Consider the following 12,751-nt stretch of genomic DNA (forward strand, 5'->3'; position numbering starts at 1 on the left):
GCTTTTCTTGTTACTTGTATATACCTTTATTAAAATACCAACCACACGGTCAGTGAGGAGGTTAGGGTGCTTGCCGACAAGCCTAAAAACCCAAGTTCAGTCCTTGGGACCCACATGGTAGAAAGAGAGCTGACTCCTGAAAACTGTCTTTTGAGTCTCCACACTCATGGCATGGCATATGTACATACATACATACACACAAAATAAATGAATGTTTAAAAAAATCAGCCACATTGTATTTTCTGATTTCTATTACAATTAAACTAAAAGCACATACTATATTGAGACCAATATATTGTTTAATACCTGACACACATTAGGCCTCAGATTTAAGGAACAGATTGCTTTTGTTTGTGGAGGGCAAAATGTATATATTTTGTTAAACAATTACGTCTGAATTTCTGATATTTTGAGCAAAACACAAATGTGTTCTCTTGAGACCTGATTAAAGATGAGTTGTTTCAGGTTTCTCCACTTAATTCTTCTGTCTAATTAATCCCATGTTTGAAGAAAATGGGGGCATTCTGTTTAGATATAAGACTCTATTAGCTCTTTGCTAAGATCTGAAAGGTAGTATAAATGAGTTTTCGGACTTTCCTTAGTCACAACACTCTTGGGAGCTCATTAAATACCATTTTCTCCACTGACTGTTTCCTCTTAGTGGTTTCCTTGGCTTTGTGCAGGAGAGATGATTCAGGCTGTCTCATGTGGTTCTCAGAAGAGGAGTGACACAGCTAGAGCTGAGTTCATATTATGAACCCCTGCCTACTGAGGCCATCGGCAGTTTGTTGATGTTCGTAGTAGGATAGTTTCTTAGTTAGGTTTCTAGTGCTGTGATGAACACCATGACCAAAAGTACCTCAGGGAGGAAGGGATTCATTTGTTTTCCACATCATAGTCCATCACTGAAGGAAGTCAAGATGGGAGCTCACACAGGGTAGGAATCTGGAGGCAGGAGCTGATGCAGAGGCCATGGAGGGGTGCTGCTTACTGGCTTGCTCCCCATGACACCTGCCCGGGGATGGCACCACCCACAGTGGGCTAGGCCCTCCTCCATTGATCACAGAATTAAGAAAATGCCCTGCAGCTTGCCTTTGGTCAGATCTTATGGAAGTGTTTTCTTGACTGAAGTTCCCTTCTCTCAGACGACTTTAGCTGTGTCAGGTTGGCATAAACACACACATAAGGCACACACTAAGAACTGCTTAGCCCACTTTCTTTGTTTCCAGAGACTGGAGTTGATATCTTCATACTATTCTGAGTAAGTCTGCCATCACCTCTCAAGACTAAAACAGACTCCTTGTTGTTTCTTGCAGAGTGCTGAGTTCCACTAGGAATTAAGAGTTCCATTTTGCCATTCTAGATGACCCTTCTGACTGAAGGAGAGTGACCACAGAGGCCCTCATTTTGTAGAGTTAGTGCACAAATGTGTGTGTGCAGATGCCCTTCATCTGAGCTGTGACCTGCTTACCAGTTGAGACACATCTTCCTTCAGTTTGGAATAAATGCTCTAAATGTAATTTTGGGGGGAATTCTTTTCGCCCCTGTGTGTTTATGCCCATTGTAGCTCCTGAATAAAAGACATAAAAGACCTGTTATTTTTTATTAACAAGCTGCAAACATGAAGCTGGCCAGGTTCTGAACTGTCTACCCGATTAGGCTGCCACCACCCAGCCGTATGCCCTGTTATCCGCCCTCTGGCCTTGCCCTGGCTTGCTCTGTCTCATGTGTGTCCTGGTGGCTGCTCTCTCGTTGAGACATCATGTCGAACCCCCCAGGTCCATCTCTATTCCTTTTTTTTTTCCACTTGTGGTCCTTTTCTACTCTCTGGTCACCTTTGGGACACCCTGACTAGGATCTGAAGTCCCACCCTGTCTCTCCTGCCCAGCTAAGTGGCAGATTAGCTCTTTATTAACCAATTAGAGGTGATAGAAAACAATTTGTACTTAACTTTAAGACTTGGCCATGCCATCTTTCTGGACTGCAACCAGATGTCTGGGCCTAGAACTCAGCATCTGAATACACAGTGCACAGAACCATCCTCCAACAGAATGCTAAAACAGAAATGCTGAAGTTAGTGAAACTTGGAGCACACATGGTGTCTGCAGTGCTTTTTGCTGTTGGTGACAAACGTGACTCTGGTGCTGAGTTTCTTACTCTGCTTCTCCTTCTCCCCGAGTGTCTGCTTAGCATTTCCTTTGACGTGAGTTACTGTCCTTCTTTCCTTGAGGTACTATCAATAATGTGAAGGTGAAATGAGTACGTCTGTCTCTACAGATTGTAAGCTGCCTTGTTTCAGCATTTCATGTGTAGATTTAACCTACATATACTCAGTAATTGAAAAAAAATCAAATACTTTTTGTTTTTTCGAGGCAGGGTTTCTTTTTATAGCCCTGGCTGTCCTGGAACTCACTCTGTAGACCAGGCTGGCCTCGAACTCAGAAATCTGCCTGCCTCTGCCTCCTGAGTGCTGGGATTAAAGGCGTGTACCACCACTGCCTGGCTGAAATATTTAAATTCTAATGTGTCAAAGTATGCAAGGGTTACTTTTCTTAAATTGTTGACTATTGCTTACCCATAATATAGGTTCACAGTTTTTGTTTTTAATTTTTGGATGCAGAGGAAATGTCTTAAGTCTAATGTGTAAACATAAGTAATTAATGAAGATATTCTAAAAAAATATTTTCTAGGCCAACTATATTCTGATCCAGCTCTACAAAGGCAAGATCGGTTTTATCCTAATTCTGGTAGACTCTCTGGACCAGCAGAACTCAGAAGTTATAATATGCCCTCTTTGGATAAAGTGGGTAAGAAATACTGTGTGTGTGCTTACTTGAGTGGGTGAATGTATGATTGTGTATGATTAACCTGGGATGGTCTAGAGGACTGTGAATTGAACCGAGGCTGATAGAGTGGTTACCTCAGAGAGCTCTGAAGGCCAGAATATCTTTCCTGAATTTCCTGTTTGTAGTTCTTACTGTCTTTTTTAAATGTTTATTTATTTTATATGAGTACACGGTAGCTGTCATCAGAAGAGGACATCAGACTCCATTACAGATGGTTGTGAGCCACCATGTGGTTGCTGGGAATTGAACTCAGGACCTCTGGAAGAGCAGTCAGTGAGTGCTCTTAACCACTGAGCCATCTCTCCAGCTCCCTTATTGTCCTTTTTTAAGAAAAAGACTTTACTTATTTTGATGTTATGTGTGATGGTGTTTTGCCTGCATTTATTTCTGTGCATCATGTGTATGCTTGAAGCCCATGGAGGCCAGAACAAGCCATCAGTTCCCCAGAACTGGAATTACAGATGGTTGAGGGCTGCTCTGTGGGTGCTGGAAATTGAACCCAGGTCCTGTGGAAGAGCAGCTGAGCCATCTTTCCAGTCCTTCCTTGTATCACATTACAGGCATGTCATATAAATGAATAAGTAAAAAAAATAAAATTAAATAAAAAATAGCAAGCAGAAAAAAAGATGTGTCGCAGGTTAATTTGGGTTCCATGGTAAGGGTTTATTGTATCTCCCTGTGGTATAAACTTGTCTCTGTTCCATAGCTGAGTCTAATTGTTTTCAGTTCATTTACACATATCCTGTTCTGTAGTCAAGTGTATTAGGTGACTAGATGACAGTGGATGTATAAAAGACTACCAGAAAAATAATTTGGGTTCATATTCTTAATCAGTTCTCATGTAATCATTTGGTATTCAGTAGATTGGATCTGTTTGTTGAGACCTCTTTTACTACCACTGAAACAGCCACTGTTGGTAGGAAGTGTGTGTATCTACAGTAGCACAAAGCACACAGCATCAAGAAGAACAAAAATTCAGAAATTAAGTTTTCATTGTGCATTCACTGGGTACCATAAGGAGGGTACTTTTACAACAAAAATACATATCGTATACTGAGGGGAAGGAGGGCAAACAGCAAAGTCAGGAAGTGGGGTGCTGTCCCCTGAGAAGTTCCCTTAGGAGGCTGTTGGCGTAAGATTGCTTAGGAACTGGCTGGAAAGGTCATCCCAACACTGCAAAAGAATGCAATTCCATTGGAACTTCACAGGCCTCAGGCTGCTCTTGGGACTCTAACATGGAATACTCATGTCAAGTTGTTCTCCTGCGCCAGCAAGGGGAGGGGAACATATCACTGCCATCTGGTTCTGTAATAGTCTAGGAATGGAAGAAAGAACTCAGGAATTTTTTTCCTGGTTTAATTTATTTTATTTTATTTGTTTTTGCTTAGATGGGCCAGTATCCTCAGAAATGGAATCCAGTAGAAACGATACCAAAGATAATCTTGGTGTAAGTGTTGAAAATTGAATTCTTCCCATGTGCCATAACCAGTTTCTTTTATTTATTTATTTATTTATTATATGTAAGTACATTGTAGCTGTCTTCAGACACACCAGAAGAGTGCATGCAATCTCATTATAGATGGTTGTGAGCCAACATGTGGTTGCTGGGATTTGAACTCAGGACCTTTCTGAAGAGCAGTCAGTGCTCTTACCTGCTGAGCCATCTCTCCAGCCCCATAACCAGTTTCTTGGTTTTGCTAGAATAAGGCTAGAATTATTCTACCTTGTGATAAATATATATTATAAAAACATACTTCCACTTAGGATTAACACTGTTTCCTTTCTGGCTGTTGTTTTACCTATGGTAAAATATTACAAATCACAAACCATGTAATCCTGACATCTTGGCAGGCTGAGGCAGGAGGATCATGAGGTCAAAGTCAGTGTGGACTATATAAGGAAATGTTGTTTCAAAAAGCCGGATCATGGACAGGAGAAATGACTTACAGGTTAAGAGCACTGGCTGCTCTCCTAGAGGACCTGGGTTTGGTTCCTAGCAACTGCCTGGTATCTCACAACCCAGGGGATCTAAAGTCCTATTCTTATCCTCCAAGAATTGTACATGGTTGTGCATGGTGTGCTGACATACATGAAGGCAAAATACCCATACACATATGGTAAATGAAACATTTAAAAAATAAAAAATAAAAAGAAACCTACAACTCCCCTGTTTAAAAAACAACAAAACATGACTTTCAGATGGGTTTTTAAGTCACCTTACTTACTAGCTGAACACACTTAGAATTTCTCCCTTGAAATCTTATTTGAATCTTAAAGTATATTTTAGTTTAAAAATATAACATTGACTTTTGTCATTTTGGAAATATCAGTATCTTTTTTTTCCCCATTGGTTTATTCACTTTATATCCTGATCACATCCCTCCTCTTCTCCCAGTCCCTTCCACACACACACAGCTCCCCCCCCCCCCTTCATCTCTAAGAAAGTGGAGGTCCCCACTGGGTACCAACCCACTCTGGTACCTTAAATCACTACAGAACCAGGTACATCCTATCTCATTGAGGGCAGACAAGACAGTTCAGTTAGGGGACAGGATCCACTGTACTGATTGCTGCTTGTCCATCTGTTCCAGAACTCTAATGTGCCTGATTCTCCTATCCCTGCTGAATGTGAAGCAGCTGGCCGTGGCTCCTTCCCTCCACCCTTTCCTCCAGTCAGAGACCCATTGTTTCCAGTGGATCCAAGGAGCCAGTTCATGAGAAGGGGTCCCTCTTTCCCCCCACCTCCTCCAGGGAACATCTATGCAGCTCCTCGAGATTATTTTCCACCAAGGGACTTCCCTGGCCCACCACTTCCTCCGTTCCCAGGTAGGCTTTTTTAATAGTCCATGCAGATGACAGTTAATCTGTGCTTTACTTGTAGTTTGGTCCCTGTTGCTGTGATACACACTATCCAGAACCAGCTCGTGGGAAGCAAAGGGTTTATACAGCTCACAGCTTACAGTCCAGCATCAAAGGGAGCCAGGGCTCCATTCACCTTAGCTAAGTTTTCATTTTAACTGTATTGTGATAGTTCAGAAAACCACTAAATTTACAAGCAGTTTTAAGATTAAAATTATGTGTAATTCATTTGATAGATGTATTGTGGCCGGGCGTGGTGGTGCACGCCTTTAATCCCAGCACTTGGGAGGCAGAGGCAGGCAGATTTCTGAATTCTGAGGCCAGCCTGGTCTACAAAGTGAGTTCCAAGGACAGCCAGGGCTATACAGAGAAACCCTGTCTCGAAAAACCAAAAAAAAAAAAAAGTATTGTGGCAATTAGTTAAATTATTACTTATATTTTAGTTTTAAGATTACTGACTAAAATGTTGTAAACTCTTTTTCATAAATAGCTCCTGTGATCATATTTATTTAAAATCTATGTTCATTTCTAGTTATTTGTTGAACTTACTGAAATTGCTTAATACCCTTTCATTTTAAAATAAAAGTAATTTATTGCTTTTACAGCATACTTTACCATTTGGAACCCAGGTTTCTTCACAGTAAATCCTAAGTACTAGACAAGAACCAGCTTAGTTGTCCTGTGAGGTCATTCTCTGACCTCATCACTAGTTTTCAAGTGATGAAATCAAAATGAACTTTGTTTGGAAAGTTTTAAGGTGATCCTTGGTATTATAGGAAATATTTTTAGTAGAATATCAAGGGTTTAAAGTCTTGAGTGTATCAAAATCTTGTGTAGCTGCTAAGATAGGACAAACGTACCTGAAATTAGTAATAGTCTTATTAATCCTATGTTTTTGATGAGGTGCATTTTTCAGTGACAAAATTAATTCTTGAGATCAAGTACTGTGGTGTGAGTGTTTGAATGTCACAATAGCTCCTGGAGCTGCTAGTTTAACAAGTGTGCAGTACTCAGTTTAAACTTCCAATGTCTTTTGCTAATCTCTTTGAACAGGGAGAACTGTGTACGCACCGAGGGGCTTTCCACCTTACCTTCCCCCCAGAGCTGGGTTCTTCCCCCCGCCCCCACATCCTGAAAGTAGATGTGAGCTCCCCCCAGACTTGATTCCGCCTTCAAAAGAGCCTGCAGCTGACCCTCCAGAAACACAGGAGGCCTGACAGCATTTGGTCTCGCCGGCAGTCATTTCCGTCTCATTTTCAGTTTAAGTAACTGCTGTTACTTATGTGATTATATTTTTGCTCAAATTGAAGCTTAATGGAATTATAATTCTCAGGATAGTATTTTGTAAATAAAGATGATTTAAATATGAATCTTATGAGTAAATTATTTCCATTTTATTTTATTCTAGATAGTATAACTATTTTACTTTGATTACCTCATCTATAGTTATGGTAGTTTTATATATGTAATCTTATAGTTGGGGATATCTCAAACTCAAAAGGCTGCGTCTTTATACCAGGAATGTGTTCTCCATGGTTGTAGGCAATGTAAAAGTAACTTTATGTTTAATCAAATAAAGTTTAATTGACTTAAAGTCTTGTTTGGTATTAATAATAATAAAACTAGCCAGTTTCCTGTAACATGGTTCTATAAGTTAGTCTTTTTTACCTGTATCAATAGTTCAGTGGCCCAGAAGTAAAGCATTTGGGGTTGGAGAGAGAGTGGCTCAGTAGTTAGAACACTGGCTGCTCTTCCAGATGACTTGGGTTTGGTTCACAAGTTGGGCAGTTCACAACCCTCCGTAACTCCAGTTCCAGGGGATTCAATGGCCTCTTATGACCTCCACATGCACCAGGTATGCATCTAGGATACAGATGTGCATATAGAGAAAATGCCTGTACACACTAAATTATATTTAAGTAAATTGTTTTGTGGTCTTTCTGATTTGATGATCTTACAAAATATGTACCCTAGTTCTTGTAGTTAGATATGAGTGGCCCAAAACAAATTAATACACTTTAAAAGCTTAGATATGAGCCAGGCGGTGTGGTGGCGCACACCTTTGATCCCAGCATTTGGGAGGCAGAGGCAGGCAGATTTCTGAGTTTGAGGCCAGCCTGGTCTACAAAGTGAGTTCCAAGGACAGCCAGGGCTATACAGAGAAACCCTGTCTCGAAAAACAAAACAAAAACAAACAAACTTAAATATGGATACTTTTTTAAAAAAGCCCAGATACTGTCTAATGTTGAATTTCATTTTTTTTAGTCCACTGAGTAGTTTTCCTTTTTATTAGTTTAAAAACAATCCAGTCAGTGGTGGCGAATGCCATTAATCTCAGCACTTGGGAGGCAGAGGCAGGCGGATTCTGAGTTCGAGGCCAGCCTGGTCTACAAAGTGAGTTCCAGGACAGCCAGGGCCACACAGAGAGACCCTGTTTCAAAACAAACAAACAAACAAAAAACCAATGTGTGCGGAGGGCGGTATACAGGCATCCACTCTGATGCAGGGGTGGGTGATGGTATGCGGAGGGCGGTATACAGGCATCCACTCTGATGCAGGGGTGGGTGATGGTCAGAGGACCACTGGACAGTTAATCTCTTTCTGCTGTAGGCTCTGGAGAGTCTTGGGTTGTCAGGCTCACACAGCAAGCCCCCTATCCTGCACCATGCGGGCCCTACTGACTGGCTTTCTTATATGATTTATCTTTCTCTCATTTTAACTATTTCATTAGTGAGTTTGAGACAGGGTTTCTGTGTAGCACTGACTGCCGTGGAACTTGGCCTTGAACTTGGAAATAATGCCTACTTCTTGTCCTCGAGTGCTGCAGATAAAGGCATCCTGGGAATAGAGGCATGGGCCACCAGGCCTGGCTCTCATCGTATCTTAGCTTGTAGGATGGTGACTGTTTTCTGAGGGCATTGTTGAGAGAGTTGGCACAGTGTAACTAGTGTTGAGGCAGTGTGTCTTCACTTTGAGCTGAGGTTCAAGTGTCTTCAGAGGCTCTGTGTTTGAGTTCTTGGTCTCCGAAGGCCAGGGAAAGGAGAGAGTGGGTTCAACTGTGGTTCTCACTTGCTTCAGTGTCAAAGGTCAGCACTTTAAACATTCTCCAGCAAAGCAGTGTGATCATGATTGGAACATTTCCCATGTGTTATTGGAAACATTAATGTTGTGAGGTATTTCCGCTGTCTAGACCAGAGAGAAAGGCTTTGCATGGACTGTCCTGTTTTCCCTATTCTGATCCTAGAGTTTTAGAACACATACTTTACAACACACACCCCTTAGTTGTCACTGTCGACCTGTACCTGCCACCTTTCCAGTTCCGCCTCTCTCCACAGTGCATGCACCGACTGCTCTTCCATTTTCCCCACCTCTGCATCACACTTCTCTTGTCCAGTATCATTTAAGTTTTCTGTTGATACCTTTGGGTTTTTTTTTTTTGTTTGTTTATTTGTTTGTTTGCTTGTTTGGTTTTGGTTTTTCGAGACAGGGTTTCTCTGTATAGCCCTGGCTGTCTTGGAACTCACTTTGTAGACCAGGCTGGCCTCGAACTCAGAAATCCGCCTGCCTCTGCCTCCCGAGTGCTGGGACTAAAGGTGTGAGCCACCACGCCCACCTTTGTAAGCTTAATATCTTTGAATCTCTGTTTAAACCTACATTTCTTTCTCTCCCTGGACCAGTATCTTACTTTCTGTTAGCTATGTATTTATATCTTCACGTATGCCATTAAATTTATTGTGCATATAAATATATGCATAATTGTTCCATATTTAACCTAAAATTTGCAAGTCAAGAAATCAAAATTTATGTTAAGTGTTAATTTAGCACAATAGTAAATCACATGTTAAGTTTCTGTTTCCTTCTCTGTGACTCCCAGTGACATAATTTTTGGTCCAATTATAAGTTTGTTCTTAAGCATCAAGAGCCTAAAACTGTGACACATTTTAGTTTCCTTTAGGAATGGACTGATTGAAGTGATAAAGCTCAAGAAATTGAGTTGGGCATTATTTTGACCAGTGTGAATGTATAATTATATGTGTAACTTTCTCTGATTAATTTTACTTTTAAAAATGAAACAGAAAAGCCATATATAATCCTTGCATAAGAGTAGACAATGGCTGAAACAACAGAAAGCATTTGTTAGGAAGTGGCCTTTCCATCACTTAAGGTGATGTTCCCTTCTGGCCTTCATCCTTCCAATGTATTTTGAATATAGATCTGTGAATTTAGGTCCATATTACATATTTGTATAGATCACTATATATTTTTCATACAAGTAATCTAACATTGTTTTTGATACATAGTCTTTATAAGCTTCATCTTGTGTGACATTAGTTTGTGAAGGCACCTTTCTTGGAACTAGGGCTGGAGAGATGGCTCAGCAGTTATGAATTAGGCTCTCATGGCCCATGTCAGCTTAGCCACAACCTTCTCTAACTGCAGTTCCACAGGATCTGATGCCTCTGGCCTCCTTGAACACGTGCGCACACACACACAATTAAAAATTTAAAAAAATGAAGAGTAATACTTTGTGCATACACTTCTTGTGTTTTGTACTGACTTTTAGGAATTTGTTAGAATTTGGGTCAGAACAAATTTACATTCTTTGGTAGTAGGTTTGTTGAAAGACTTTTAAAGTAGGTAAGTGTAAAAGTATCTTTTAATTTGCCTGATTGTGATTATCATCTTGGAGGCTTACTGCCTCAGTCTGCCAACCCAGGGCTAGTCCCGGAAGCTTCTAGTCTCTGTGTAATCTTGTCTAGGCCAAGAATGTTTTTGGCCTTTAAGACTTACTGCTGAATAAATTCATCTTTTCTAGTTCTTTCTGATCTTTGGCTGGCTGGTTCAACTCAGCTGTTCTGGCTCAAACTCCTCTGCAAGCTGACTGATTCAATTTGGCTCCTCTTTCAGCCTCTGACTTTGCTCTGCTTGGCCTTAAACTAACTCTGGCAATCTGTTTAAATCTTCTGGCTCCTTCTTATTCTCTGGCTCAGTCTGTCTTCACCTGTGTGGAGCCTGTTCCCTCTGTGACCTGTCTCTGTAAAACCCTGCCAGTAAAATAGCCTTCTCCCCCTTTCTTTCTCTGTGCTGTTCTCTCTTAAATTGCCCCTCCTTTCTCTTCTTGAAAGTTGGGAATATCCTGTTCTGTCAAATCTTTTGCTGTTTCATCACTTTGTTTGCCACTTAAGTAGACATCACTTTCAAACATGGGCACTTCCTTTTACAAACTAACTACCTTCATTGTTTGGGATTAAAGGTGTGTGCTAAGGGCTGAGATACAGCACAACTAGAAACGTTATTTTTTTAGTAAGGAACACAATCCCAGGGTTCACGGTGTAATCAAATATCCTGCAGCAGATAGGATTAGGAAGCTATAAAGTTGTTTTGTGAACTTTGTTGATAATTGTATCTGCAGAAGTAGTTCCAGGTCCACTGTAAGCCTGTTTAGAAACAACTTAAGTCTGTGTTTTCACAACATAAACCATATATATATATTTTTTTTTTCATAGCTATTTTCACAGAACTTGGTAGGAATGTTAGAAAACTTTTTTAATTTTTCTGATTTGGTTTTTGTTTTTGTTTTAAATTAGAGAGCCCCCTAAAACAAGCTCTGAAGACCATAAACTTACTGTGTGTTATGGCGAGGGAAAGGAGATAGGGCTCTTGTTGTAAGACAGAAATGTGATTCAGCCTCGTTTGAGAAACATAAATGGAGTATTTCTTTGTGTAAGAATTTCAAAGCCTGCTCCGTTTCTCCGAGAACCGGGAAGGACGTTGGTGTAGAGGACATTGGCTACCATGAGTTCCGGTGCGCTGTTGCCCAAACCACAGATGCGTGGTCTTCGGGCAAGCGTCTGTGGGTTCATATTGTTGCCACATTCATTGTGGCCCTGGGAGTTGCTGCTGCCTATAAGTTTGGGGTGGCTGAGCCAAGAAAGAAGGCGTATGCAGAATTCTACAGAAATTGTGATTCCATGAAAGGTTTTGAAGAGATGAGGAAGGCTGGTATCATTCAGAGTGCGAAGTGATTTCAGAACCCAAAGAATTCTTTGGATTGCGCTCCATAGAAGTTCATTGCTGACCTGCGTTCCTGAACTATGAAACATGAATATGTGTGCTAAGGAGTAGTTTCTCTTAATAATTATATGGAATTAATGTAATTATATGGAAGAAAAAAAGGAATTTCAAAGCTTTCCAGTGTGTAGTGGCATGAACTGTATTACCGGAAGCTGCTCACTCCTGGGCTGCACCTCTTCCTTTTTAAGTCCTCCGCAGGCTTAGGCGCCACATCTTAAGGCTACACAGTATTTAGTCTGTATAATGTCAAACACCAGCATTTATTTTTATTTTAAATTTCAGCAGGCCTAAGGTTGGCTCTTGCCTTTCTGGCAGTATTTGAATGTATAAATGGGTAAAGTGCTGGGCAGAGAGAGAGCTAGGACTCTTACCTAGAGGACCGTTAAATGCATGCAGTGACTGATAGTGTACATCTGTTTGAGTGGATTTATGCGTACCATGAATGTGTAGGTGCTAGCAGAGGCCAGACGGTGTTGGATTCTCTGGAGTTGTAGTCAGTTGTGAGCCACCTAATAAGGGTGCTGGAAATCAAACTGGAGTTTGCTACAAGAGCAGTGGGAGTGCTCAAGTGCCGAGTCAAGTCTCTAGCCTTGTGACTAGTTTTTTTTGGGGTAGGGGGAGAGGGAAGGGGATCAGAAAGTATTTGGAAAAAAGATAGATAGGAGGATCTTAGGGTTATAAGTGTACTAAAAATGAGGTAACACTCCTTCATGCACATACCTGTGATTAATTAGAGCAAATAGATGTTTATCCTTAGAGAATTTGTTTTGTATCCAAATGGTAAGCAGTGCTTGGAAGTTGCCCTCTTTCTATCAGAGCTCAGAGGTCACGGGGCACTGGTTCACTGTCGGAGAGATGCTTACGAGGCTGGAGGGGTAACCAGGATTCCTGACACCTCTAGGCCTCCGCATGTTAGGAGAAACTGATTTTTGCATCTGATGTTTCATACTTCTTCAAAATAACTCCGTAAA

At 40.9% G+C, this 12,751-nt stretch overlaps 1 protein-coding gene and 1 pseudogene across 12 annotated transcripts in view; both read left to right on the plus strand.

Moving 5' to 3' along the window:
* Positions 1-7,299, plus strand: part of Mia2 (MIA SH3 domain ER export factor 2) — an 88,456-nt gene extending 81,157 nt beyond the window's left edge. For all 12 annotated transcript variants that reach the window (XM_029484292.2, XM_029484293.2, XM_029484291.2 and 9 more), the window contains 4 exons: positions 2,691-2,807; positions 4,235-4,293; positions 5,438-5,672; positions 6,759-7,299. In XM_029484292.2, coding sequence (XP_029340152.1) covers positions 2,691-2,807; positions 4,235-4,293; positions 5,438-5,672; positions 6,759-6,922 — 575 coding nt within the window. In that variant the 3' untranslated portion in view covers positions 6,923-7,299. The remainder of the gene's footprint in view (positions 1-2,690; positions 2,808-4,234; positions 4,294-5,437; positions 5,673-6,758) is intronic.
* A 3,827-nt stretch (positions 7,300-11,126) lies between these two features.
* Positions 11,127-11,802, plus strand: LOC110307516 (cytochrome c oxidase subunit 6C pseudogene; annotated as a pseudogene).
* Positions 11,803-12,751: the final 949 nt, after the last annotated feature.

The sequence above is a fragment of the Mus caroli genome, unplaced genomic scaffold, assembly GCF_978045245.1.
Source record: "Mus caroli unplaced genomic scaffold, Mus_caroli_1 scaffold_14, whole genome shotgun sequence".
NCBI lineage: Eukaryota > Metazoa > Chordata > Mammalia > Rodentia > Muridae > Mus > Mus caroli.